Source organism: Colletotrichum acutatum, assembly GCF_030867785.1.
Source record: "Colletotrichum acutatum strain CBS 112980 chromosome Unknown BDZ83scaffold_99, whole genome shotgun sequence".
In the NCBI taxonomy this organism is placed as follows: Eukaryota; Fungi; Ascomycota; class Sordariomycetes; order Glomerellales; family Glomerellaceae; genus Colletotrichum; species Colletotrichum acutatum.
Window position 1 is genome coordinate 109,170 of NW_026849093.1, and position 27,755 is coordinate 136,924.

General features: G+C 53.6%; 10 protein-coding genes across 10 annotated transcripts; 7 read left to right on the forward strand and 3 right to left on the reverse strand.

The window, feature by feature from the left end:
- Nucleotides 1-609: 609 nt before the first annotated feature.
- On the forward strand, nt 610-1,454 carry BDZ83DRAFT_467831 (uncharacterized protein). Its single transcript, XM_060503274.1, has 2 exons — nt 610-740; nt 799-1,454. The coding sequence occupies exon 2, from the start codon at nt 912-914 to the stop codon at nt 1,353-1,355; it is 444 nt and encodes a 147-aa protein (XP_060361317.1). The 5' UTR covers nt 610-740; nt 799-911; the 3' UTR covers nt 1,356-1,454.
- Nucleotides 1,455-1,479: 25 nt separating this feature from the next.
- Nucleotides 1,480-6,664, reverse strand: BDZ83DRAFT_755380 (anticodon binding domain of tRNAs-domain-containing protein; the record flags this gene model as incomplete). Its single annotated transcript, XM_060514601.1, has 6 exons — nt 1,480-2,235; nt 2,289-2,710; nt 2,763-3,762; nt 3,824-4,162; nt 4,227-6,377; nt 6,452-6,664. The coding sequence occupies 6 exons, from the start codon at nt 6,662-6,664 to the stop codon at nt 1,480-1,482; spliced, it is 4,881 nt and encodes a 1,626-aa protein (XP_060361318.1).
- A 704-nt stretch (nt 6,665-7,368) lies between these two features.
- BDZ83DRAFT_585666 (spindle pole body formation-associated protein-domain-containing protein) lies at nt 7,369-9,549 on the forward strand (the record flags this gene model as incomplete). Its single annotated transcript, XM_060505865.1, has 2 exons — nt 7,369-7,438; nt 7,505-9,549. 2 exons carry the CDS (start codon nt 7,369-7,371, stop codon nt 9,547-9,549), a joined length of 2,115 nt encoding a protein of 704 aa, XP_060361319.1.
- Nucleotides 9,550-9,823: 274 nt separating this feature from the next.
- Nucleotides 9,824-10,588, reverse strand: BDZ83DRAFT_755382 (imidazoleglycerol-phosphate dehydratase; the record flags this gene model as incomplete). The annotated part of the gene is made up of 2 exons (XM_060514602.1): nt 9,824-10,236; nt 10,315-10,588. 2 exons carry the CDS (start codon nt 10,586-10,588, stop codon nt 9,824-9,826), a joined length of 687 nt encoding a protein of 228 aa, XP_060361320.1.
- Nucleotides 10,589-10,968: 380 nt separating this feature from the next.
- BDZ83DRAFT_632622 (centromere/microtubule-binding protein cbf5) lies at nt 10,969-12,626 on the forward strand. The gene is made up of 3 exons (XM_060508983.1): nt 10,969-11,311; nt 11,376-11,652; nt 12,106-12,626. Exons 1-3 carry the CDS (start codon nt 11,265-11,267, stop codon nt 12,568-12,570), a joined length of 789 nt encoding a protein of 262 aa, XP_060361321.1. The 5' UTR covers nt 10,969-11,264; the 3' UTR covers nt 12,571-12,626.
- A 217-nt stretch (nt 12,627-12,843) lies between these two features.
- BDZ83DRAFT_722276 (uncharacterized protein) lies at nt 12,844-14,741 on the reverse strand (the record flags this gene model as incomplete). Its single annotated transcript, XM_060512459.1, has 3 exons — nt 12,844-14,051; nt 14,125-14,376; nt 14,456-14,741. The coding sequence occupies 3 exons, from the start codon at nt 14,739-14,741 to the stop codon at nt 12,844-12,846; spliced, it is 1,746 nt and encodes a 581-aa protein (XP_060361322.1).
- Nucleotides 14,742-17,881: 3,140 nt separating this feature from the next.
- Nucleotides 17,882-19,930, forward strand: BDZ83DRAFT_722277 (uncharacterized protein; the record flags this gene model as incomplete). Its single annotated transcript, XM_060512460.1, has 2 exons — nt 17,882-18,356; nt 19,869-19,930. 2 exons carry the CDS (start codon nt 17,882-17,884, stop codon nt 19,928-19,930), a joined length of 537 nt encoding a protein of 178 aa, XP_060361323.1.
- A 1,058-nt stretch (nt 19,931-20,988) lies between these two features.
- Nucleotides 20,989-23,293, forward strand: BDZ83DRAFT_755386 (carbon-nitrogen hydrolase; the record flags this gene model as incomplete). The annotated part of the gene is made up of 5 exons (XM_060514603.1): nt 20,989-21,124; nt 21,186-21,509; nt 21,568-21,580; nt 21,635-23,156; nt 23,240-23,293. 5 exons carry the CDS (start codon nt 20,989-20,991, stop codon nt 23,291-23,293), a joined length of 2,049 nt encoding a protein of 682 aa, XP_060361324.1.
- A 256-nt stretch (nt 23,294-23,549) lies between these two features.
- On the forward strand, nt 23,550-24,134 carry BDZ83DRAFT_755387 (uncharacterized protein; the record flags this gene model as incomplete). The annotated part of the gene is made up of 1 exon (XM_060514604.1): nt 23,550-24,134. The coding sequence occupies one exon, from the start codon at nt 23,550-23,552 to the stop codon at nt 24,132-24,134; it is 585 nt and encodes a 194-aa protein (XP_060361325.1).
- A 1,846-nt stretch (nt 24,135-25,980) lies between these two features.
- On the forward strand, nt 25,981-27,424 carry BDZ83DRAFT_585708 (uncharacterized protein; the record flags this gene model as incomplete). The annotated part of the gene is made up of 4 exons (XM_060505871.1): nt 25,981-26,233; nt 26,289-26,370; nt 26,423-26,574; nt 26,625-27,424. 4 exons carry the CDS (start codon nt 25,981-25,983, stop codon nt 27,422-27,424), a joined length of 1,287 nt encoding a protein of 428 aa, XP_060361326.1.
- Between the last annotated feature and the right edge of the window lie 331 nt (nt 27,425-27,755).

Consider the following 27,755-nt stretch of genomic DNA (forward strand, 5'->3'; position numbering starts at 1 on the left):
ACGGGAATGGAGTGGCGGTAAGGTCTGGTCCAGGGAGAGATATTTTATGCTGTGTGCTTCGTGAGAGAAAGAAGAGGGCTTTCAGGGACAAAGCTGAACAACGGGGAAGTCGCGATGCAAAGAAATAGTCTCAAATTAAGAAAGCAGCAATTCCAGTCAGGTCTGAGGTGGCCCCCTTTGCGATTTATCAAGGTTCCCTGCCATGAGGTAAGGTAGACCGGAAACTGCCCTGCCTGGACGATTTGGGAACCATGGGACCCCAGGGACCACCCGAGATGGCTAGACTCCTCAAGGAGGTCACGCAGTGTCTCGGATCCGTGGCCAGCTTCAGAGCCGTCGCCTGTCCTTGGCCCTACCCGTACCATAAGGTACCTTGCGAAGCACTCCTTGTCTGCCGCTGTCGGGTGCCTTTGCCTTTGCCCCCTGTCTTATTGTCCCTGGACACTCGAGGACCTTGCGTAGTATTCATACAATAAGGTAATGTAAGCAAAGGTCACATCACCAGGTCAGTCAGTCAGCCAAACACGCCGCCACCAACAAGGCCTTCCCTTCACAACGGAGAATCTCTTGTCTATTCTGCCAGCAACATTACTGTGTCATCTTTGCGTGTGCTTATTCGACCTCGCCTCCGCCACCTCCAGTCTTCAACTCAAAGCCAACAACACACTTGGGAACTGCAAAGGGGTGGTCCGGACTCGCCATGCACCTCACAGGCACTGCCAGGTTTCTTTTTGTTGTCTGTGCATTTCAGCCTGTCACCACGTCAGGTACCAGCACAGCACTTACACCATGTCGCAGTATCTTGATCCCCTCGACTCTCGAGTATCCATCTGCCGCATTGTTCCCAAAAGACTGCCCGAGATGACTAAGAAACCCATGTCTTGCAAATTGAGGGCTCTTGAAGGCCCGTCATGATACCTCATCCAGACTCCATCATCTGCCATCAAGGTATCCGTACAGGTTGGACATCAACTGATCGAACGCTCCAAAGTACCTCCGTTTCGGTACCTGACCGGGAGCCTTTGTCCTCGCATAACGACCCGGCACGTAAATCCCTATTGCCTACTCCGTTTGTCGCAAAAAAGGCGTCACAGTATGTAGGTAAACCAAGTCGAACCCCAGATAAACCCAATGCTCCTTGGTCCGATCGTCCCGACCCAGCCATGCAAACTCGCAGAAACCCACGTCACAAGTCACCGCCCCGGCATCGGACCCCTGCTTCACCTTTCATTGTGTTGGTCTTGTTACGACCACCAACTGCCACAACCTGCACCAAGAGATGGTCTTTGAGCAGACTCGAGCGAGATTGGTGCTTCGAGTACGCTTTCTCGTTAGCCATGGTAAAAGAAACCTAGAAGAAGGACAGAAGAGGAAAAAAGGGACAAAACGAATGAGCCTCGATAGGTTGTTCATTTCTTTATCCATCCGTTTCTTGGAGCAGTAAGCTACAAGCTCACCCCATCTTCCTCATCCATCAGACTATGCTCCCAAATCATAGTAGACGCAATTTCCAGTCCGGAAGTTGTATAAAAACGCGTGCCGGCTACCGCCGCTACCGCTCTTCTTCTCCCACGCCCACTTCCAATTTAGCAACATGTCGTGAATCTCCCGCACGTACTTCTTCTCCGCCGTCGTGACGCTGTGCTCCACCCGCCGCCAGCTCTCTCCGTCCGACAGGCACGTGTCCCGGATGAGGTCCATCACCTGATCCGTCGTCTCGATGGCCAGGATCGGCCCGTCGAGGAACGACCGCACCAGGCTCGCCGCGCTCACCTGCGCCTGTTCCACGACTGTCCTGCGATTGAACTTTTTGCTGCGCGTCCCCGCCACCAGCACCCGCACGTCCTGCTCCTGGTGGTGCTGCGTCTCCATCGTCGCGTTGGTCTCTGCCTGCTGCCCGCCGCCACCGGCCCTCGACTTGACCGCCGCCGACTTGGACTCCTTGGAGTCGCGCTCCCGGATCTCGGCGCGCAGCCACGAGAGAAGCTGCGCCATGGGTATGTCGACGTCAGGCGTGTCCTTCTTGTCCATCGTTTTCACCTTGAGGATGGCGTCTTGCTTGATGATGATGACCCAGGAGTAGCCCTCGTCACGGTTGCGAGAGAGCAGGTCTTCTGGAGACCGCGCATCCCTCGCGAGCTCGGCGCTGATGTTGTGCGACCACAGCGTCTGCAGGATCTCTATTCCCGTAGAGCGCAGGACGGCAGCGTCGAAACTGGCCACGAGGGCGTCGCACTGTGAGTTGTGGTGAGTAGCCGGACCAAACCTAAGAAAAATCAATGACCTACTCTCTTCGTGCTGCTAAACATGTTATGACCCTCTTCTTCCGACTTTTTGAGGAATGCTTTCCCGCTCGTTTTGGGGGCCCTAGAAAGCTTCTCCCACGATAAGTTGAAGCCGACGGCGTGGCGCTCTTCGTAATGGCTGCCAATTCTAGGACGATTTTCTCTGATGAGGCTGTCGTACCGGCCACCTGCGGCAAACACATCCTTCATCTTCTTGTCGTAGAGGCAGGAGAATAGAGTGCCGCCGGTGTAGAAGCTTTCTTTCAGACTGTTCAATGGCGTGACATAGATCTTGCTTGTGACTCCAAGTCGCTTGGCATACTCCGAGACCTCTCTCAAATGCGCCAAAGTTGACGAGGCTCGCTGATACATGTCAGTGCCTTCAAAGAGTATCTTGAGCTTGGAGAAGGCCTTGGACGGCGTATCTGAACCCTATTAGCATGTGACTCAATGCAGAAGAAAAAGAAGCTGACAAACCTCGGAAGTCAAATCGTTGTAACTCATCGACACTGGTTGCCGAAAGGCCTACTAGGGGAGAACGCAGCTGGGCCCTGATCTTCTGCCAGGACCAGTGGTGGATATTGAGCTTGCTGAGTACATCTGCCACAGCCCTTCGAGAGCTATGCTCGACGCGACAGTAGTCAAATATTAGCTGCAGCAAGTCGGAATGTCCTAGATGAAAACACATCTGGCTCGTAGATAGTGACGGGAACGTGGCAATGATTTCGTCGAGTACTTTGAGGACCTCGGCCTCCTTCAGAGCCATGTCAAGGGTGGTGGTCGTGACAATGTCAAAGTCAACTTCGCCCAGCATATAGGGTTGCCCAGTATCCCCCTTATCACGGAAAATATTGCCAAAAGTGAATGTGCGCTGGACGCCAGGGGTTCCGCTGGCTTTGGCAAGCATTCTTGCGTGGCCCATTGTGAGGTCAAATGGCAGTTGCAGGACGGTGCCGTTCGAATCCAGGAGTCTCATGACGTTCTCTGCATAGTGGGATGAACGCGGGTAGAGGCAGGTGCGCTGACACTCCAGAGCTCCGTGTCGGCGAAATATGGAAATCAGCGTTTCCTTGACGATGCTCTGGTTAAGTAAGTCTGCCTGGCTGGGGCTCGCCTCATGCATGTCCCAAGCGTAATCTTTAGCTTGCTCCAGGGGTCGTGAGAAAAGCGTTGAAAGCATCTTCTTGTAGTAAGGCGAGCTAGGGTCAGCTAGACCAGCTAATGTTCGTCTGATCGTCTCGCTTTCCATTTGCACGGGAAGTTTCCCGCTTTGCAGTAATTCTGCACTTGATGGCCTTTCTTTGGGATTATGGGTGATCAGAGACAGGACAATATCCGTCTGTATCTTTTCGGCAGGCTTGAAATCCACAGGTAGTTCGGGACTCGGTCGCCGGAGCTTCTCGAGAACTTCTGCTCTTTGCATGCCCAGCATCGGGGGATAACACATCTCGAAGAAGATAATGCCCAGAGAGTACATCTGAATACGGTCAGCAACATGATACCTAAAACATGACAAATAGTTTGCGCGAGAAACTTACGTCCACTTTGGAGCTGTACATTCCGCTAGACCCGGAGCGCACTTCCGGTGCGGCATACGACGTAGTCCCGATACTCCTGGTAATATCGTCCGACTCCATGGCATTAGGAAGAGCCCTGTCGACGGCAAATTGGCCGCTAGTAGCCAATCCAAAGTCTCCGATCTTGACGTTGTCCGTTCCATCACTGCTGTGAGCAATAAAGATATTTTCAGGCTTAAGATCTCGATGGACGATACTAAGACCGTGGATATGGGCCAGGCCTTCGAGAACCTGACGGAAAAGACGCCATATTTCCGGCGTGTTTTGGTAGAGTTTTCGAGTGATCAGATCACGTAACGTCTATTGTTGTCAGTCTCGTTAATGGTTTTGCTGGCAGGGTATACTGTGCGGTATAGACACTCACCCTCTTTTCGCAGTACTCCATGGAAATGTACAAGACAGTTCTGAAAGACCGCTGGAGCTTAATCCTTCTTTGAATTTCCCTACTCCTCGGGCCGTTTCCGACAGCCTGACTGCTGTTGTCGTCATCTGAGTCGGTTTCATCCTCGGAACCCTCTTCATCGTCTTCCTCATCTTCTTCAGATTCTTCCTCAGCGTCCGAATCATCGTAGCCAAATTCGACTTGCGGGTAGCCGCTCGAAGACATGAAGTCGAGGCCGCCGGTGCTGGTTGCAAAATGTATTGCCGGGTCCTGAGAAATGGTATCGCGAGAGTCTTCGGTATTCAGGTCTTCCGTGGATGTATCACCCTCTGTATCAGACTGATCCGGTATTTCCTCGACCCAAGTGTTATAGTAGCGCACCACAGCCGGGTGACTAAGCTGCGATAGTAGACGAACTTCTTTCAGAATTTCTGTCAGACTTGCTTGAGATCTTTGGCTGATCTTCTTGATAGCGTAAATCTGCCCGTCCAGTTTCTTCCGAGCTTTGACGACCTCGCCGAATCCTCCCTTACCAAGACGACCTTCCTCGTCAAAGTCCTCCCGGTATCTCGACGAAGTGAGAGTTCTATTCGTTGACTCGCGTCTCAATCTCGGTGGTATAGGTGATAGTGTGTTTACGGAGTGATAGTTTGACGCAATAGACGCGGTATCCTCGACGATCACAGGGGCGTCGGTGGCGAGGAACTCGCTGGAGCCGAGTTCGAAAGCACGTGGTCGTTTCTTGGGGTCTGGCTTGAAGAATCTGGTCACCAACTCCTGTAAGGGCCGCGATAGAGACATGGAGTCCGAGACAGCAGAGGGTGAGTGGTATTTTTGAGGCACGTCAAGTCCAAATATCATTTGAAGAAAAACGATGCCAAACTCCCACATGTCCGTCTTTTGTGTATAATGCTGCTTCGATAAGGCTGCAGTCTCTGGCGGCAGCCAGTATGCAGACTTTGCGGAGCTCAACCCAATTGGCGCCTGTCCCTTCAAGGAGAGGTTATGTAACTCCCTCTGGTAGCCTGCGTCTGACAACTTCGGCACGACTTCTCCTGTCTGTTCCCGGAAGAGCAGCACGTTCCCTGCATGGATATCCTGATGCACCAGAGACTTGTTGTGCAGGAAGTTCAGAGCATCCAAGAGATCCCGTGTCCAGGCGCGCACTTTGCTGGTGTCCAACTGGCCCGCCAAGTCGAGTAGCTCGGCTAATGATCCCTTCTCTGCACTTGGGGTAAGGACATTGACAGTCCAGAGGCTTGCTGACGCTTTTTCGACATTGTTTTTCTCGCGCTCTACCTTGAAATCCAAGACCTCGAGCAAGTTGCGATGACGCACCTGTTTGAGCGCTTCCAGCTGACCCTCCAGTGACTGAATTTGCTTCTTGAAAACCGAAGTGTCCTTTGAAGCCGGGCGAAGAGTGGTCTCCTTGAGCGCTAAGTTGGGGCATTCTTGTCCACTGCTAACGAGAGGCCAGACGGAGAAGACGGTTGAGACGGGACCTTTGGCAATCTCGGACTTTCCAAAGACAGCCTGGAAGGAAATGGCATTCCCAGTCTTGTCGGTGGTCTGGCAAGGTCTGTCAAAGATGATACGGCCACTTTCGGGCCAGTTGGGACCGTCCGTTGTGTTGAGAGATGGTAATCCTCCGTTGGGGCGATTCTTTTTTCGTGTCTCCTTGGCTTTCTCTTTCTGACGCTTCAATTCAACCTGCAACAAGCCACCGAGAACCCTCTCCTCCTCCTTGCTTTCCTCTTCCTTCTTGCGCTCCTCTGCCTGTCTCTGTTCCTCAGCCAATTTAGCCAGCGAGGCCTCGTGAGCCGCTCTCTCCTCTTCCAGCGAAGGCAGCTCGAGACCCTTCGCCTTTGCCTGGGCCGCGTCTTCGAGAACGTCTCTGAGTCCCTCTACGATACGGTCCACCATCTCCTGCTCCTCGGTAGCAAATATCTTGGGCTCTGTCTCGAGGTACTTCTGAAGTTTGAACAGAGTGACCTCGCGAAGGTCGCCAGTGTTCTTCAGTATTAGCAGCGGCGGGCTTCTGGGGTACGTAGCAGTCATCACCACGCCCAGCGTAACTGCAAAGTCTTCATCTGATGAAGCTCTGATGCGAACATCGAATGAGGGGTCAGATTTCTGTTTGGAGCGTAAGCATCAGGCTATGAAATCTTGTTATACTGAGGGCGGGATGATAAAGTCGTATTTAATACCTTCCAAGCACCTGGCGTCTCTGCGTGCCTCATGAAATCCTCTCCATAAATGGCTTCAAGGGCGATGAGCTCGTTCTGCTGGAGCTCCTCATATTCCAGTTTGGGGGCGGCCTCGGGACGCTTTGGTCTGAGTCCCGGGAAGCTTGAGTCATCTTCGTTTTTCTGCGGTTTGTCGATGGGCTTGTTCCACACCCCGGATGATTTCCACGCCATATCGAGGACGACGAGAAAAGGCTTGACGAATCACCACAGCGCGAGCCGTGACAGTCCGTTACGGGAAAGCCATAATTGGTACGTTGAGCAAAGTTAGTTATTCAGATATAGTGATATGGGTGAAGAAGAGCTAAGAAGAAAAGAGGAAGAAGTCACAAGCGCAGGTCTAGCCGATGAAAGCGCCACACCGCGACCATCGACGGCCTGGTGCGCTGTCACCACAGTACGGCGCATTCGTCTCCAGCTGGGTGCCTTACCTGCCATACTGGAAGTGGGGGGTCGTTTTGGGGCGAGCAAGTGCCCCTCAATGATGACGCTGACCGTCTTGGTTGCTCTTTTCAGTGGGCCAAGGCGCCTGAAGCTCTGAAGAACCCTGAGACGAGGGGCAATGGAAGCGACAGAGACATTGGCGGATGCAGTGTGCGCACGGTGACTAAGCACGGTGTGGGACCAGGGGACGAACCACGGACGCGCCGTCCATATGCGGTAACAAAGTAAACAACTGAGAACCACATCTGTTCGCCGCGGTCAGATCACCAAAAACTGCACAACTAATCAATACCTGACCCGCCGGGACACGAGCGCATGTGATGTGATCTCGTCTGTCGGACTCCGCCCAACCTCAAACACCATTGATCCGCGCGCATACAACTACTGGCACCACCAACTTCCTCCACCGATAAGAAGCCCACAAGCAACCTAGGATGTTGGGCTGGGTTCTTAGACGAGGGTTGGAGGGCGCGTCGGGGGGAAACAGAGCAAATGCAGGCGCAGGTGAGAAGACCCAGCCAAATCAACCATTCTTTCCCGCCGCATCGCACGGCTCTTCTGACTTCACAGCAGACGACACAACACAGATTGAGCAACCAGATACGCCCGCACCTGTCTTTGCCGCCCGCGCACTCAAAAGCGCCATCTTTGGAACACCTGCGCGACCCGACGACGACAATGCTGCCACTATGGCGCGTCGCAAGGACGAAGACGATTCTGATGCTGAGTCCCGAACCCCGATGAAGCAACCTCAAGGTATCCTTCTCACTCCTGGAACCGGAACATCTCGGCGGAAGCGTGTGTCATTCGGGCACGATGTTTTGGACAACAAAAAGGTCGACAACAGAAAGGGCAAAGAAGTAGACACCGACGAACGACCTGGGAGATTCCCAGACAGTTTTGCCGACACAACCAGCGACTCCGCAAGCAAGCGCACCAGATTGACCGAAACAATGGAGAACTCCCGACGCAACAAAGGAACTTCAAGCTCGCGGGAGAGGAGCCAGACGCGGACCATCGCAGCCAGGAGTGACGATGCTGAGGACGAATGGGAGGAGGCCGACGACGACCAATGCATGCATGATATCACAATGGACCTTAACGAGCCCCATTCGCGGTCGGGCAAGTACTGGAAGTCGGAATTCGAACAATATCACCAGGACGCTAAAGCCGAGATGGAGAAATTGCTCAAGTACAAACAGCTTGCCAAGTCGTATGCCAAGATGAAGGACGCTGAGGCTATCGACCTCAACGCCAAACTCAGGGAGGAGCAAGAGAAGGCCGCCAAGATGGAGAAGAAGATCTCCGAAATGGCAGCGCAGATTGCCGCGAAGCAGCGAGCCAGCGGCGAAGAGAGAGACAACCCTCAGCTTATCAAAGACTTGGCAAAACAGACTGCCGTGGCTGTTGAGTACCGGACGCAGGTGCAGGAACTAGCGGCTCTTTTGGAGAACCGCGAAAACGGCGAAGACGACGAAGGGGATGCACGAAGCCGGCGCCGACGGCAGGCTGCCTCGCCGCGGACACACAAGACGTTGCTCGAGGCCCAGCGAGAGTTGAGAAAGGCTAGAACACAAGTCAAGGAGAACGGACAGCTGCGGGAGGAAGTAGAGCGGCTAAAGTCCGACCTCCTGTTCGCAGAGCAACGAGCAAACAAGCTCGCCGAAGAAAACAAACGACTTGCCGAGCAACAACCATCACAGAACAAGGAACAAGTCAAAGACGCCACGACATCAGGGAAGCGTGTGGACGAGCTAGAGGATGCGATTCGCAAGAAAGACGATGAATTACGCAAGTTGAGGTCGGAGTTTGAGAATTATAGGACGGATGCCGAGGCCACGCAGGAAGATACGCGGCGCATCTTGGAGAAGGCAACGGAGAAGATCAACGAGCTTAAGAGAGAAAACAAGACGCTCAAAGCAGGAACAGCTGATGTACCGAAGACGAAGAACACAGCTGCCCCCCCTGAGCGAGATCCTGCCGCCAGGGAACACCGCGCTCAAGAGACTGACCGCTTCACTGCGGATAACAAAAGCCGCAAAACGTCGACCGAGACAGGCCGCCGGAGCTTCGACCTAGTAGAATCACTAGGTAAGAAGCTCAACGAGCCAAAGTCTCAAAACCTTCGAGACAAGTATCATCGAGACGCCGATTCCCTCAGCTCAGACGACGAGCCGCCCGCGAGAGAGCCACCAAGGCGCCCCCAGTCCGAAATCTTCTCGAGCCGCGTCAATCTGGACAAGCCTAAGTGGCGACCTTTTATCCCAAGGTCCCCTCGTAACAGAGAATACCTAGGTTCTGATCTGAACGACCGGATCGTCACCTCGAGCGAGGTTCCGACAGGCAATACGCCGGCACCTCGACACAGATTCTCCAGCAAGGACAAGGACGCACCCATCGATCTACTTCAGGATCGTTTTGCTCGCTTAGGGGGACCGGGCGAGCCTGATGTTGAGGCCAGCACCATGCTGGCGGCAAATATGTCAAAAAGCACGTTACCTCCACAGAGACGAGCAGCGGCCATCGCGCGCATAGAACAGAGAAAGGCCGACAAGAGGCGCGCAGCGTCGGGCCAGAGCAACAATAAGGAGAACATGCGACCACAGCGCTCATGATGTTAATCTGCATTGTGGGGCGGTTCACGTTCTTCCGCCCTTTTTGCGCATATGGCGTTTTTGGTTGGAGAGATATAATTCAGGAATTATTGTACGAGTAGTCTTTTTTTGACCACCAAAGATGATAGCATGGAGTTTGGCGGGGGTATCATATCAACTCGGATTATTCAAATGATTCCAAGAAACCTCTCTCTCGCAGGCTGTGTGTTCACCGTGATTTACGTTTTTACCGTGTTTTTTCTGTTCTTGTTTTTTTCCCTCTCCTCATCGTTCCTTATGCGCTCAATGTTCCCTTGGTGCTAGGCACCTCGCCCTCCTTACCAGCGACGCGGCTGGTGGCCATCTTGACGGCGACGGCGAGGGCCTTGAAGGCGCTCTCGGCGCGGTGGTGGTCGTTTTCGCCGCGGAGGCAGTCGACGTGGAGGGTGATCCTAGCACCCTGGGCGAAGCTCTGGAGGCAGTGGGGGATCATCTCGCAGGACAGGTCGCCAATCTTTTCGCGGCGGAGGCCGAGCTCGACGACGCTGTAGGGCCTGTTGGAGAGGTCGACGACGGCGCGGGAGAGGGCCTCGTCGAGGGGCGCGTAGGCGTAGCCGAAGCGGGCGAGGCCGGTCGCGCTGCCGAGGGCGGCGGCGAAGGCGTAGCCTAGGGCTATGCAGACGTCTTCTGCTGTGTGGTGGTCGTCGACTGTGCAGGGAAGGTTAAGGTGTAAGTGGGTGGATATTCCTCTCTATGTCTGAGTGGTTGTTACTGAGGGAGACGAACTGTGAAGGTCACCCTTGCAGGCGATGGCCAGACTCCAGCCGGCGTGCTTGGAGAGGGCGTGAAGCATGTGGTCGAGGAAGCCGATGCCCGTGTTGACGCTGATGGTCTGGGACTTGCTTGCCTGGGAGGCGTGTTCGGTGACGGCCGCGGTGAGCCTCTCGTCGGTGTCTGGGGGGAATGCCCCGCCGTCGAGGTTGAGGGCCATTTGGATCTTTGTCTCGTTGGTGTCGCGCGCGAGGGCGGCCCATCTGGGCGGGTGAGATGTTGTAGACATGGCTGGTGTGTATATAATTCGTACGTGATCGAGGAAAGGGAAGTATATTATGAATTGGTCTCAGGATCGTGAAAAAATCGCAAGTTGTATTGAGTATTGTTGAGGTTGATTTGGGACTTTTTTTCGTTAGAGTCACTAATCGTTATCAGTGGGCGCCGTGTGTCGGAGCTGCCAGTGGCGGGGAGGGGCAGACTTCGGACGAGGTGGGGCATTGCCCAATCATCACCCCTCAACTGTCAGCGATTGCAGCTGCCATCAAACAGCATCAACAGCGAATCGTGCCCGACCGCATTCTCCAATTTTCACCGCTTGGGGGGGCAGGTCCACTCCGAGTGATGGAGCTCCAGCGGCAGAAAAAAAGAATTGAAAAGCGCAGAGGCAGGAACGCTTCTTTGTCCTTCCAGATTTCCCCAGCTCGCCCCCAAAAAGGAGAGGACACGGGTCAGGAACAGAGCTTAGGTGACCAACACCAACACATCAGCGCGGTAGCCTGGTGTCTGATTGGTCACGTTTTTCCTTTCCCGCAACACCCTGCAGATAAATAGTGCAGCCTGGCCAATTTGCTAGCTGCCTTGCCATCTGCAACATCACCACGTTCTCTCGTTTGCTTCAACGACTTCTTGCTTACCTGCCTTTTCAACGCACTGGAACACGGCTTTGCTGGACATTGGAAAACATGTCCGAGTTCCTCGATGCCTACTGGCAGGCGCCGCCTGTTGCAAGGTAAGCACAGCTCATCCCTCTCACCTTGCTCTCTTCCTCAGCCTTGCTGACTCGTCTTGAACAGAACATTTGCAACAGCCGCGTTCGTCACGTCTCTTTCCGTTCTCCTGGGCGTCGCAAACGGATACTGGTTCATCTTCATGCCCCAGTTCCTCTTCCAGATCCCGCCTCAGATTTGGCGTCTAGGGACCAACTTCCTGCTCACCGGCCCCCAGCTTGGCCTGCTTTTTGACACGTACTTCCTGTACCACTACCTGACGGCGCTCGAGGTTGGCAACCCCAGGTTCGCCAGACGCGAGGATGTCATCTGGTATCTTATGTTCGTGTGCACTGTCATCACGGTAAGTTGCTATTGTCGCTGCTCTAGCAGTCCGCCCAAAACCATGCTATTTCCATTTGGGAAAACTTCCTCCATTATACACAATGCCCATACGAGAAGAACGTCTCTTCCTCTCTTGCTATACACACAACTTTCTTGCACCTCATATTATCTGCCCGCACAGTGGATCCCCACAGCTGTCAGCGGTTCCTGGAAATGAGGAAGATTACCCTCACGGCGCGACCCGTCCTCTTTCGCTTTAGGGACGTGGCTTGTGGCGTGGGCATGGTGGGATGTCTTATGGATGGCTCGTGCAACCTCACAATGTTGCTCGAGTGGTTTTCTTAGCGCCCTACATATCAACACCCAAAATTTGGGTTTTGTTTCTCTTGTTCACTGTTTATACCATTGTCATGACCATATCATCATCATCATCCAGCTGCGGCCCAGAGGAGCATGCGCTAATATCGCACAGGCACTCTGCACCTACCTCATGGGCGGAGGAGCCTTCCTGCCGGCTTTGATTCTCGCCATGTGTCGTACCGTTACCCAGGACCAGCGCGGGATGAAGGCTAACTTCTACTTCGTCACCATCCCCGCCCAGCTCACCCCGTTCTGCATGATGCTGGTGTCGTTGTTATTCCCCGGCGGATACTACACCGCCATGCTCCAGCTCATGGGCTTCCTGGCTGCTCACCTCTACGATTTCTTGTCCCGGGTGTGGCCCGAGTTCAGCGGAGGCAGCAACCTGATTCCTACGCCCGGCTTTCTGTCTCGTCTTGTGCAGACGCCTCGCTTTAACCAGCGTGGATACGGAACTGCTGTTCGCGGCGGTGGTGGCTCTGCTCAAAGTTCTGGTAGCAGCACTGGTGTGTCTCAGGGCGGCGGTGTTTTGCCCGAGTCGTGGAGGACAAGAGGACCTGGCAGACGTCTGGGTTAAATCACATGCTATGATAATCGTTGTACGATAGACTTAATCAATGATGAACATTGTATTTGTTCCATGACCCTTTCGATCACTTTGATACCTGACGCCGCAGGCTCGCACGCTAGATATAAACATACAAATTACCGGCCCAGACCAAGAAACTCCATGATATCAAAAAGAGAGAACCGTCCTCCTTTCCGTACAATCCTTGGTATACCACCGATTGTTCCCTTGCGCCATTATCAGGACACATCAAGGTACCCACTACCTAACTCAAGGTTTTTTTCATCCGTACAGAGTACTCTTGCCGCTTCGAATCGGCATATCACCCTCATACTCTTCGGGGTCAACCCTCACCGGCACCTGGTGCGATATTATCGCCGACCGGCCCGCGAGCGGCTCATCCCTGAACCGCTCCTCGTGGAAGGTCAAGGGTTCCGAGATTTGCATCTCGTTTGTCCTCTCGCCGCGATCCGCTATCGGTGTGGCGCCTTGGACTGTGATGGAGGGCGGGGAGTATTGCTTCGGCACGCGGATCCGCGGCACCGAGGGGAGGGATAGGGACGGTATCCTCTTGGACTGCTTACGGCCGGGTGGTTTTCCTGGCGGCGGGGGCGGGATGTTGATCATCTTTGGTGTGCTGTTGATCACGTTGTCGCTACGTGATCCGTGGGATCTCGCGGGTGATGGCGTCCGGGAGACGGCGCGGGGTGGCGGTCTGATGCCGCTTATCGTGCCTGGCTCGTCCGTAGCTGTCAGGTACGTCTGCAGCGCGTACGAGTCTGGCGTGTTTGTCTTGCGCGGGATCGCGGCGTTGACGTTCAAGTTCAGGTTCGCCGGCGGTGGCGTGGGCGTGGGCGTGTTGGTGCGGCCCGACTGTCGGCTCATGGCCCGCGGGATGTACGCCGGGTGCGTGGGGAGGGCACTGCCGGGCCCGTGGAAGCCCGAGTGCGGATCAAAGTTGTAGTGGGCCATGTCGCGGCCGGCGTGGACCTCCTGCTCCAGCTTGTCGTAGTACTCTGCGTTGTTATTGAAGCTGTTGTTGTTGCTGGTCGCGATGATGTTCTTTTCTTGGAGCTCGTAGTTGTACGAGTTGATGGAGGAGGATTTCTTGTGGTCTCCGACGCCGCCGCCGCCGATGGGGAGGTAAGGGCCGTTGCTTATGGCTGTGAAGGAGCTTGCGTGGCTCCTGGGCGGGTGGTGAGGGGGTAGGTAGTCTGCTTCGTCTTGCATTCTCTGCTTGCGCTGCTTGCGGCAGTAGATGACGAAGAGGCAGATAGCGCCGACGAAGACGAGACCGCCGCCGACGGCGATGCCGACGATGGTGCCGAGGGTCATGGTTGTTGAAGAGGCGCCGCCGTCGCCTGGTAGAGTCGTGTTCGTGTTCGAGTCTGTGATGTTGACAGGTTCGGTGGAGAAGAGCTGACCAGTCAGGCCGAGGAGCGTTCCGTTGCCTGGTTGTTGCTGGCAGCCGGCTTTGAGGGCAATCAAGACTTCAAGAGGGCATCAGCATACGTTGTCTTTCGTTTGTGAAAAAGGGGCGGCGGCTCTGGTGTAACCACTTACAGTTTGAGAGGTAGCTTTGGCTGTCGCTTGATTGCAGACACCGGACACAGGACCACCAATTTGAGCTTGAGAACCTGTCACCGTCGGCTATGCAGTAGTCGTACGCGGTGTTGGCGTCTGGGGTGGTGAGGGCGGTTGCGAGAGCGTTCTTCAGAGGTCGACAGGCGCTGTTGATGATACACGGGGAGTTGATGTGGGATATTGCGTCCGGGAAATCAAAGAGGCAGACGTCTACTGCGTAACGGATATTGTCTAAACGATCTCAAATAAGCCAAGAATTCTCGAAAGCCTCACTGATACTCCCCTGAATGAAGGAGAGGGAAGGTCTTACACAGAAACCAAGAGGCGTCACTCTCTGCCCCCTTGGACGCCTGGCTTTTCTGAAGGCACGAGACGCAGTTCCTAAACTTGATTCCCTTGCCTGTCGAGTGGTATTGGTCGTCTTCGCAGACTATGTCGGACGAGTTGGTCCCTGATGTCGTTGTGTCGATTGCTGTTCCGTTTGGCCCACCCAAGCACAACGCCGCACAGTCTGAGTCGGGTGTGACCTCGAGGGAGAAGACGACCGCGACAAGCGAGAATACGAACAGGAGATGCCACAGAGACGGTACGGCCATGATGATGTTACCCTTTCCACGTCCTGCTGGTCTGGACTTGAGATGGGAAGAGGGCCGGAAGGGGAGGAGGGGAGAGAGGATAATAGGATTAAGTGAAGCCTGGGGTATTATCTGAACAGCATGGCATATCACCCTTGATGAGGAGAGAAACTCGATGGGCGAGTAAAGATGACAGGCTCTATCCCGTGAGTGAGACCGGACAGAATGATGACCATCAAAGAGACAGTCAAAAGTTCATCATCTCTGAGGAGACCCCATCGCCTTTCACTTTTGCGGGAACACATTGCAGATATAATGCCGGGTCTTGAAGAGGTAGTATTACGGCACGGCTGATCCCCCATGCAAGACAGGCAGGCGGCTCTGCACTTGCAAGCATTGCGAACGTAGTTAGATGGAGGTTGGTCTATTTTGAGGGTGTGTGGTAGTGGAAGGTAGTGTTGCGTTGGCTCCAGCCGGTGAGAGACAGCAGACAGCACAAAGAGGGCAGCTGTTGGTGTCCAGAGATGGTAAGGCTCTATCCACTGGCGCACGTCAATTTTCGTTTCTCCAGATCGTCCAGGCCAGCCCGGGGGTGGTGAGGGAGGATTTCCGCCAGAGAGCTGAGAATAGCAATGAAAGAAGAGCCAAGATGGGGGAGCGGGTAGAAACGTGAGTCCAATGAGACGGCGCGTAGTGGTGAACCCTTGACGGTTGCAATCGCGCCCAGGCTTCGAACACGACGAATCAGAGAGAAGGAAACAAAATAAGCCCACAGCGCCAAACGAATTGTAGGTTGGAGGGAAATAAACGAGAGATGTTGAATGGTCGACTGACTTGAGAGACACGCGCACGCGGCACACGGGAAAGGTTGAAACGGGGGAGAAGGCAGCTGGTGATTCGTGAACAGGATTGAGTGGTTTTGCAGGCGCCGGCCGGGCATGCGGCCTGCTTTCCTAGTCTTAGTCTCTAAAACAACCCTTGTCAACGACTGAACAAGGTATCTCGAGAAGAACCTTGACCAGCCATTTAGCGGCCGTCTTCCCGTCCAAGAGGGCCCGCATTCTGGCAGCTTGAATGACTTTTGAAGACGCCCGGCGGCGGGGAAATCAGACCACTTCTGACCACGGCCGAAATTGCCACGCGACTAGAGATCTTGAACGGGCGACGGGGGCCAGCTCGGATGTCTTCCGTCTACCTGCTCCTCCTTCGGGTCTGGGCGAAAGAGAACTTCAGTATCCAGCATATTCGGGATGATGGGATTCGGAGAAGGACTGATTCCCCGCAGATCACTATCTCTTATTTGTTTTTCAGAATAGGATTGCGATGGCTTGGAGGATTCATACACATGAGTAAGTGAGTATGTAAGTAAGCTTCCTTCAGCCCAACACACACATTATAGCCCACGATGTATTAACAACGCGTCTATCGGCCAACGACAGTAAGATGTCCCGCCCTAAAATGTCCCGCCCGGGCCTGGTGCCGCTGCCGCGAGAACAAAGTCGATGCGACCAACTTCTCCCGGCTGCGTGCTGATTAAGACGGCGGGTCGTGGCAACCACCACAACCGGACTTCTCTCATTTGCTTGGGGGCCGCTCTGGGACCGTTCTGTATGGCTGTCACCTGCAGGCGGATGTCCATGAATAGAAGCGAGGGTGATGGTGGCTGCATGCGCCAACCACCGTCCACTTTCCGTGGTTGAGAGGGGTAACTTCCCGTCTAGTATGCGCGAACACCTCCATTTCGACGACGACATGAAATTGATGAGTTTTATGAGGGTTCTCTACAGAATGTTGCCGTTACCTTGCTCTATTCTAACATTGCGTTCATTCTTGCATCGGACATCCAAATCGTTCTGCATTGTAGTCACTTTGTGCTTGTATTATCAGGCAGGACGCCAATTATATAAGAGGCGCCACCTCCCTGCTCGTTTTCCCTTCTCTCACGACGAACCCATTGGCAGATGCAACCGACTTGCTACATCTATCTCTACATTCCTTATCTCTCTTCAGTATTCCTCTAACGTCCGCAGTGCCCGCGATGGGGGAAAGAATGATGTCCCGGATAAGGCGCAGTGTCTACTCTCTGCCATCCTCTTGACACAGAGAGAAATCCTCACTGCTTGTCGCTTCTCACTCATCAAAGACCTACGGGAGTCACTTCTATCGACCCAAGTGTGAGTTCCCTCTCACTGGTAACAAAAAGAAAGTCATGACAGATACTTTCCTCAGAAAAAGCGGCCGGGCGTAGTTCTGGATACAATTTCATGGAAAGCTTCAGCTTCGCGTGACTAGCCGTGGCGTTCCTCTCATCGGGTCCTTGCATGATTGCTTAGGGTCAGCTCTGGCCCCAAGAAACAATCTTGTCATCAAATCAGTGCGACCACAAACCTGGTTCATGACCTCCCGGCTTGCTTGCCTCATACGGTCTTGCTTTACACGAAAGTACGATTTGGTATGGTATTCCTGTATTGCTGTCGCCATGCTTCTTAGGCATCACCCACCGTCCTTTTGTGCTCGCGGAGTGTGTGATATCAGCCTTCATCAACGCGGACCCTCAAGTGTTGCACCAGGTCCCAAACAGCCAATACTATTTTTTTTGACGCTAGGAGCCAAGACTACTTCCGGCAGATCCAGATTTCAACTACACGTGGCAATTACCCGTTCTGGGCCCAAGAGACCGTAGCACGGAATCTATCTCAAGCTCTTCCGGGACACGAAACCCCAATTTTCATATTGACTCCCTTCCCTTCAGGGTGAGGGACCCATTTTTGGCAGCTTGATGCTATATAGAATTTGCTCTGACTGGTTCGTCGAGGCTCGGAAGGCGGAGCTGCTTCGGCCAGTTTGATATGTTTGTGTCTCTGTCCGCTTCGGGATCGTATAGACTATCAGACAGCAACTGTTTGTGTCGTACATTGGAAACTGTCAAGCTTCACAGTCAGAACTTTTGCTGGCAGGAAACAAGCTGGAATTATCCCGTAAGACACTTTGACCACATGGCTGGTGATGTGTATACAGTGACTCTGACTTGCGATGGTCAAAACTCACTCAATGTCGAAGCTATTTAAGAGGAAACGATCTCTTCACTTTGAACCAGAGATCCCTCACTACAAGGTCTATCTAGAGAACATCATTCAGTCTAAATGGTCCAAGAAATTAAAATGAGCTTCAAAACAGCCATCGTCGTTCTCGCCACCCTCGCCGTCCGGGCCCTCACGGCTCCGACCGAGCCGGCCCAGCCCCCAAACCTGGAAGACTGGACCCTCCTGAACTTCCGACGCACCTGCGCCGCGGACCAGAGCCGGTGCAGCTACGCCTTCCTCATCTCCGAAGATGTGGCCAAGGTGCCCAAGTACTGCAACTTTGACATTGACGCCGCCGGCGGGCTCCCCGCGTACCAAACTGACTTCTCGTCTCTCAAGTGCCCCGGCGTGCCCGAGTACACCATAAACGGCGGCTGGGACGAGCAAGGCTTCATCACGCTGACGGTCATCAACGATCTGAGAAAGCTCCTGTCCTTCTTCGCTTTCAGGGACGACGAGCTGTGGGCTGGCGAGGCGGCGACGCCGCAGCAGTCCAAGGTCTTTGATTACCCGTTCTCGGCCAAGCGAGAGGTCATGGCCAGTCAGGAAGAGAGTGAGATGGCATACGCTTCCAGCTGGAAGATCAAGGATTTCATCAGATGTGAGTTTTGTGTTGGTTTCATGGCGATGTATAACTTGTTAACAGTGTTGCGAAGATGAATTCAACCGAGGAGTTCCTTACAGCGATGCACTTATCATGAGATTCGGCATTCAGAGCGGTCCTTTGACGGAACAGTGCCTCCTGATTATTGCCCTTTTTGAAGGAACTTTACCCCTGGGTAAGAGCTTCGCTGACGCAGCCTGTGGCTACGGTGGGTGGACGGTTTCTTGGGGTCACAACGAGACTACGGACGAGGCGGTCATGACCTTGATGAAGTAAGATTTGAGCTCTCCTTCTCTGACCTCAATGAAGCTGACATTATCTGCAGTGTACACCATGACAGGAGAGCATTCTATGGATTCAACGATGTCAGCAAAAACATCATTCTGGGTGACAATGGACCTAGGCCTGCCTCTCCGTACCGAGAGGACACATCCGTTGAGACTGGTGACATCGTCTCCAAGCTTTCAGCTCACTGACGATGCCGAGAAGCCTCAGTTAGGATACGTGTAATGTTACAGGTCTCTGACCTGTTTTATAACTTCGATTCTTCGTGTGGGTAGTTAGGTGATGTGTTGGTATGGAGGATAGGGAATTCGAAATATTTGTTTATGAACTAGAATAGTCATGTCAAAATATGATTTCATACTGCCTAGAAAGTCTGATTCAGTGAGTGCCTTGAGGCAAGAGATACCTTTCTCTTCAATATATCCAGAAACGGAAACACAGAGCTTCAATACTCGAAGTCTCAAACTTGGTCAAGACATTCTTGGGGTGGTTAGAGGACATGCGCGTTTTTACCTACCTCGCAAGTATTCCGGCCCGCTGGCTCACACACCGAAAAGCCCCCGCAAGTCTCACCATCATCTTTTCTTCATAGCAAGGTGAAACAAGCAGCATCGTTTCTCAGCGATAAACCCGTCATGTTTCAGAAAACCAGCTAGCCAACAGCATATGGAAATTAAGACGCCTGCAGTACGCAGCATTCGGCGGTGACGGCGATCTTGCGGTTACTGGATCTTAGCCGTTCTATCGTTAATGGTTGGCAAGGGAGACGGGCTACGCGCCGCATAGGCGCCAGATTATGAGAGAGCGCCTGATCATAAGTCGAACTTTTCCATCAGGACTCCATCAGATTGGACAGACATGAAGAAGGCCTCCCCGCTCAACCCGCGCAGCTGGTAAGCCCCTCAACCCCAACTGCCACGCTATGGCTGCCAGCAGTTGTGGGCCACTTTCGTCTTGGAGGATCAGCCTGTTGCAAGCGACCCTGTAAGGCATATGACGCCAGTGCCGTGGTTGGCCAAGCATCTCGATGCGACTTTGCGGCCGTGATAGACCGGTGAGAAGCGGTGGGACGCATACTTACGCTCGTGATCACTCTGCAGCTGTGATTACACTCCTGTTCAGGAGCATCCCACCCACCGCCTGGCTAAGTGGTTTTCACAAGAAGCCTCTTTCCAGTGAGAGAGATCGTGGAGGAAGTTCGTGCTAGGGAAAACATCTTATTCCATCTTATTCAGTAGAAGACATTTCAACTGGTGTGATTGTCGGAGACAACCAAGCTGTACGATGGCGTTTTGCACAACAAAACAACTGAGCATCGTCAGGTGGGAAATCTTTGGAGAAGAACCCACGTGAACAGTGTGTACTTCAGGCCGGTTTTCAAGAAGCCTTGATATGTTCACCTTCTGTGCTGACATTGTTCAGGCACGGGGGACTGACCATAACTCAGCGATAGGCAGAGGGGGCAACTCACGATGCGGTTGGTTTCGGAACATGAGGAAACTCGCCCCACCATGTTACGACAACACACTGGCAACTTTGGCAACTGGGCACAAGATCGTCACTTGGGCTTTGCCCGTTGGCCGTAACGGCAGAAGCGGTTGGGACATGGTGCGCGAGGCGTGGTGCAGGGGGAATGTCACACATGAGTGGGCGACGTGGGCGGGCACTTTGTGGGGAGGAGGAGCATAAGCCAGTGGGAAAGCCTCAAGGGCAGTCCGACGAAATGGGAGGTTGGCCTGTGCCCTGTGCCTAGCATAGCCTAGTGCCTAGGGAAGCACTGGGAGGATGCAGATTGGGTGATAGGCCATTGGTTCCAACCGTCGAATAGCTGCAGTTGCTACGACCAAACCCCTGTCTTCAGTGAGCGGCAAACGTCGTCTTCCTGTTGGTTGACCCTCCATCACCAACACCGTAGTCTTCTAGAGTCGCAATAGGTCCGTTGATGTTAGGCCGTTGCTCGCAGCGTTATCCTCGTGGCTACTCGCAAAGTTCCGAGTTCCCCTCCTCCGCTCTCCGCAATTCCCCCCATATACCGTCTTGGGCGCACAAGATTTCTCTCCCATTTCGGGCTGCGCTAAACTTTGACTTGAGTCGGACTCCTTAGCCCCATAATCTTCTATCACCTTTTCCTCTCAGTGTAGTGTTTTCCTTCCTCTATCTTGAATGTCGTCGCCATTGCCTACCGAGTTCTACCTACCACGAGCAGCGAAACGTACGATCGGTCGAGGGGATTCTGACCGTAGGAGATTCGACCTGGTTGTTGTTTCGCTGCGCCCGCCATTAATACGGTCTGACAATGAGGATCGGTTGCCTTCAGTTTGCTCCCCAGGTAGGCGATGTTGACAATAACCTCAACCGCGCCGACTCAGTCTTGAGCAAAGCGAATCCCGACGATCTCGATCTTCTGGTACTTCCTGAGCTGGCTTTCTCAGGTAAGTCAAAAGTCATGAAGCTTCTGCGTTGAACGCGCGCCGGCGGCTAACCATTATCAAGGGTACAACTTCAAGTCGTTGCAACACATATCGCCCTTTCTTGAGCATTCCGGCTCCGGTATAACTTCTCTCTGGGCCCGAACTACAGCTCTCAAATACAACTGCAATGTCGTTGTTGGCTACCCAGAAAAGGTTGACGTCTCCGACAACTGGCCAACTAGTCCGGAGTACTACAATTCGGCCATTGTAGTCAATGGGGATGGAGAGACCATAGCCAACTATAGGAAGACATTCCTTTACTACACTGATGAGACATGGGCTTTGGAAGGCCAGGGGTTCTTCGACGGCTTCATTCCTGGGCTAGGAAATGCCTCGATGGGTATTTGTGAGTTATTCTTCCACAATCGCTTGTCATCGACTATTTGCTAACCCTTGAATGAAAGGCATGGATCTGAAGTAAGCAAGACAATTTTTTTGTTTCTTCTCTGGTAGACAACTGACGCCTCACAGTCCATATAAGTTTGAAGCCCCCTGGCACGAGTTTGAATTCGCCTTTCATGTACTCGAGTGCGAGTCCAATGTGGTCATCATGTCAATGGCATGGATGACCCGTGAAGATGCGCGCATGTTTAGTCGCATGCCCAACGAACCTGACATGGACACATTGACTTATTGGGTCACTCGCTTGGAACCTCTGATCAGGTCAGAAAATGGCGAGGAGGTTATCGTTATCTTTTGCAACAGAACTGGTATCGAGGATGAGGCTGTCTATGCCGGCACGAGTGCGGTCATTGGCATTCAGGACGGCGAGGTCAAAATCTATGGTCTCCTGGGTCGTGGCGAAAAGGAACTCCTGGTCATTGACACCAACAATGCGCCTTACGCCAAGCTCGTTCACCGCCCCGAACCCAACCATCCATCGGTCCTACATGGAGAGTTGGAGAAGATGAACCCATCTCCTGCATCCAGCACCCCGACTGGGTCCGGAGGCTCTCAGTCATCTCAAACCAACAATTCTCAAGCGAACGACACAGCAAATACACCGACCGACTCGAAGAAGAATTCCCCAGGAAAGCCACCTTCTGTCGTTTCTTTCAAAGACTCTGTCGCAACAAGGAGAGTCAGACCATCGCCGCAGATTCAGATTCCTCCTCTACAGAGCTCGGCAGGAGCACTCAGTCTTGACAGCCCAAGCCTACCGACTCCTACTGCGCCTAGCCCTACGCCGCTTTCCATGCGACCGAAGCTGGTTATACCGCAATCTCCATCGTCGCAAATCTGGCAGTCCTTCAGTCCTGTTCCCCAGAGCACGCAATCGACTCATTCGGTCCGCTCGGTACTTTCAAACCATTCCGTCACGTCGAATGGTAGAGCGCCTGCAGATAGCACGCCTTATCCCGACAGTGCCCAACCTCTGAGCGGATATCCCAGGTTTCCAGAGAGGATGATTTATGACGGCCAGGTGGTGATTGCTCAAGGCCCCTACAGCCCTATGACTTCCACAGGTAGCCAGTCTCCTATGTCGCCTCGTTACTTCTGGCGACCCTCGGACACTCTTCTGAAGACGCCCATGGAGCCTCGTGGATGGACAGCTGCTCCGGAGTCACCGATTATGAAGCATGCTCCTTCATCGACGTACCAAAACCTCTCGCTGTGGGCACAGTTTGATCCGACGGGGCGCTCTCATAGTTCAAATACTGTCCGAACCGCCGTCACGGCTGTGACAGCCAAAAAGGACGAGCCAGATTCGAGAAAGCAGAAGAAAGCGGACTCTTCCCGGCGAAAAGAATCTCAGCCGCCTAAATCGAGAAGTGCAAGCAAGTCGCGCGACGAAGAACCCGCACCAGCCACGAATGGAGCTACCCAGACGTCCTCTACTCATGATGCCACACCTGCCCGTCCCTCATCTCCCAAATCTCGTCACGCTAGTCGATCTAGAATGCGCGATCGCTCCGACTCAGCGCTTGCTCATCGCGAGCAGGCTGCGGCGATTTCTCAGCACCTGGAGAATATTTCCAAAAGAGCAGAATCAGTGAATAGGGATCGAAGCTCACCGAATGACACCGAGGCCGTTCAAGTTGATCGTCCGTCCTCTCCGAAATCTCGAAACTGTAGTCGCAGCCGCCCTACGAGAAGACTCTCCTCGATCCTGATCGCAGCAAGTCCTAGCATTTTCCCGGACGAGTCTACTCGGCCAGCGTCCGCTGCTTTGGTCGAAGGGCCCAAGACGGAAAAACCGCGGTCCATGTCTAGAATGGGTCATCGTGCAAGAAGCGAGTCTATTTCTCATGGGGGCAGAAACGCCTCGAAGGATACACGTACTCGAGCGCGAACCCCAGTACCCGATGCCAGAGTCCCAAGTCGACCTGCTTCTCGCACGGCGAGTCGAGGTCGCCAACCCGGACCGGTGTTCTCACCACCCAAGATGTCGCCGAGTGAGAGACCCCCGACGGCCAGGGGAATGTCAGCCAACCATGCCACTCCTGCGAACAGAAAACGAAGGCCATCCGCAAATAACACTCCCTCTACGTCCCCTGGTAATGCACCTGCAGACTTTGAAAAGATTGAGGCGGTTCTTCACCCCAGCTGTCCGGTTCATGGGCGACATTCGACAAGCGGCGTGCGGCCACCGGAGAACGCAGCTGCTCAAGAGACCAGCGAGTCTTCTGACTTGGCCCTCAGGAGATCCCTTTCGACTCCCGCCACAGCAAACGGCAGTGCGGTTCAGTTCGGGTCGATAGAGGGCAGCATTTCACAAAATCCACGATTTTCGGCCATTGTCAACAAGCAGCCGAGCGATGTGACCTCACTCTCTGAGACGGTCGGGACGGTTTCGACGATCAGTCGTTCGCCTTCTACACCGTTTTTCGAGCCAAAGACTCCGACTGCCATGGTGATCATTCGGGACCTGGAGGATGCGGCGTTTGGAATAGCTAGCCAGGAGAAAGAGACTGGCTTGGCGGAGTTGAGGTGCGTGGATAGAAACATGGGAGTTTCTGCCGTTGCTTAGAACTACAACCTCATGGCATTACGAACTTGTGTTTTTCTTTGTTCCTTTTTTTTTTTATCCGAATCGGGATACCAATTCAAGCGGGGAGTCAGGTTTGAACAAGACGTGCGTGAACAACACCGGCACGAAGCGGGACACTCAACAGGAAAGGTAATGACTGAATGGCGAAGGTCCGAAAATGGGGGCTGAATGATATGGAAAGACGGTTAGTATATTGTATGAGACCGGTCTATCTCGAGCATCTTGACTTTTGTGGCGTATGAGCGTAATGCGTTCGCTTCACTCATTTGCTTTTCTATATACGGAATCTGTCGGTACACATTATGGTCACCGGCAGTGCGGATAGTGGCGTTTGTATCGACCAACTTAGCATACCTCTTTTTCTTCAATATTTACCTGGTCTTTTATGATTCTTGTGCCGGTTCCTTCCATCGGACGAATAAACTGTGCTCTCATAAAAACAAGTTTGAGTCCATACTAATGACCTAGCAGACGGAAGCAAATGAGTCGGGGCCCGTGCTTGCTAGGACCCAGATATCGCGCTTCTGCAAGGCACCCGACTTATGGGACCTGCAATGAGCCAAGCAACTTTCGATCTAAGCGGCGCTTCGGGGCCAGAAACCCTTCCGTTATGGCGGCTGAGTGATGTAGCCGAGGCCATTCCAGCCAAGTCACAACGCTCAATGGAGCGATGATCATGCCGACAACAGTATTATGGCGTGCAACGCCACTGAGATGCATGAGGTTATCGTGTGTTTGCTCTATCGACCTGCCTCAGAACTTCACCACCACATCCAACAGGCACCATCTTTCAATATACCGCACAGCCAGACCGGGGATAACCAAGAATTGTGTGCTTTCAGGGCGCTAGGCCGTCCAACGGGCCTCACCTGGTAAAAAGGCAAGCCAAGCCATGTCCAATAAGCGACCGGATGGGCGATTCCGCACTGGAAGTGAGTGCTGAGGTGTGAAATAGGACAGGGATTCGTGCATGTTGGCACTGTCGTATTGGGCGATGGCTGCATTGTGAGTGGCTGGGAGGAGGTAGTTTGTCTGCACGCCACTTCCCACCTCGGCGCTAGGAGGACCAGCAACGACGAAGAGACCCGTCCCCGAGTCTCCACTCTCCCCGGCCGGGGCCAGCGGTGTGAACAGGTGAGAGCATTGCCTTTGGCCACTCAGCACAACCAAAGCTCAATCTTTCAGTCAATCTACTGTGAGTTTGTTAGTGCGGGCGGGCCGTTGGAGAAGACCCGAAGAGGGATGGATGACCATGGGCAATTCCCCCTCTCGCTCAAGGTTCTGTACGATGTCCGGTAGACTATGGTGCCCATCCTGCCATCGAACTGTGCCACCCCAAACCTGCGTGTCCCTCTTCGTTCGGACCCCAATCACACTCTACACCAACAGCGCTGAGCAGCCAACAAGATGCAGATGCAGTCGTGCTCCATCCAAGTGAACGAACGGATGGGTCCCTCGCGCCGACCTGCCACCTCTCGTCACAATCACACTTCCTCCACCCTCTCTCTTGCAAACACCGAAACACATATGAGGCGCGGTTTCGCATAGCTCGCGATCTCTCATCACGTCTCGTCACATCGGAAGCGTTCCTGGAGCTAGTCGTGCTAGTATCTCAGCGACCATATCGCCAGACTCAAGTTTCCCACAAAAGCCCTGTCAGACCCCGTTCGCCCCCCGCAGGCATGTAAGACAGGCATCTTTGCCCTCAGCGATTGACCTCCGAGCAAAGCTCTTTCGTGCGTTGCGGCAGCCTGCCCCGTTAGCGATACTTCGGTCCCACCGGCGAACTCCAGTATCATAACCACCCTCGCTTTTTCTTTCCAAAATGCGTCCCACGACGGGTGCCCTTGTGCTAGGCCTTGGCCTCAGCCGGGTGTCAGCTATCCACGTGGCTACTGGTTCACCTTGCCAGACACTATGCGGCAACGTACTCGATGCGACGACCAAAAACGACGTTGTATGCGACGAGCACTCGTACTCCAGCAGCGCCGGTTCTGTCTATCAGCAATGTGTATCTTGCGAGTTGACCAGTGACTTCGCGACTAGCACCAACGAGACAGACACGCAATGGGCATTGTGTAGGTGCATTATCTAGGTTCCCGGCCGAAGAGCAAGCTGACCTTGTCGGTGTAGATAATTTGCGATACGCCATTTCGTACTGTACCTTTGGATATCCAGACAACCCAAATGTCGGATCGAGCCCGTGTCTCACAAGGTATGTCGAGCAGCGACTCCTCAAACTGTAACATTTAGTAACCATCAAATAGGACTGCATGCGAGCCACTGCAAGAAGCAATCACATACAGTGATTTGGCTTCCAACGTTACCGAGTTTGAGTACTGCGATGTCTGGGATCATAATCAGGTCGCCAGCTGTTCATCGTGTCTCCGTGCAGGGAACAACAATTTCATCAACAACTGTGTGTATCGCAACGGTCCTGTTGTTAGCAGTTGACTGACAAGCTCCTAGTTCTTACCATCCTAGACGCGGGCTGCCAGCAAAAACCTGTGCCCGGCACTACCGTCTCTGTTGACGGGTCTCCATTCTCAAAAACTCGAGTCAACATCACGGAGCCAACACCAACCAATACGTACGTCTCAGACTACAACAGCGGTCCCATCAGCCTCGGCGGCAAGGTCGGAATTGCGATTGGAGGCGTTGTCCTCCTTCTTGTCGTTGCAGGTTTCTGCATCGTGTGGAACGGGAAAAGAAGACGTAGAGCATTCTTGAAGACGCTCGAAATGAAACAGCAGAGTGGTGGCAGTCGGTCCGGATGGCCAACACCGCTCAATACCAGTGGCATCGGCGGTACTCCCCTCAGCCAAAAGCCCTTGCGAACCTGGGACGCCTCGCCGCAGAGCCAAGGGCCTTCTCGTGGATGGGACGATTCACCCATGAGTGCCAATGGGGAACAACCCTACACGAGATACTTCTCTCCATACTCTTCTCAGTACAACAGCCCAGTGAGTGGTGCCGAGGCACCTGCCATGCAATGGCCGGTAAACGACGCGAACCCCCAAAGACAACCTCAAGAGATTGGTCTCGCGTTCGGAGGAGATAGCCAAGAGCAGAGGTGGAATGATTCGAAAGGAAAGGAGCGATCCGAGTCGTACGAGATGAGGGATGTTGAGCCTGAATGGGACACCCGACAGAGATACCCAAGCCCACCTAATGTCCAGCAGCCGGCGCACACGGTCTACGCTGAGCACAACCCGGCAGCCTATCACGGTCTGACAGAGGAGGACCTGCGGAGAGGATACGCCCTCTGATGCGCAATGTAAATGGTACTGAAGGTATCGTGGGATGAACGTATTGCTCCTTCTGCATCCAGTATTTGTTTGTTTTAGCGGGAGTTAGGAGTCGGCGATACCGATTGATCAGCATTGGCTCTGAAGGCTTATAGCAGAACAGGCCTGGGCCGGCCTACTGGCAATATATCTGAGATAATGTGAAAAATCCATCATGATGATTGACGTTCCAATGACACGAGTGCTGTGTGTGAGTGATTGTGATTCTCAGATTGAGCCTGTCGTCATTCGTCCTATTTCCCTTGTGGAGGTGTGGTTGATAAAGATAACAAGCCACTTCTTTGGCTGTTCT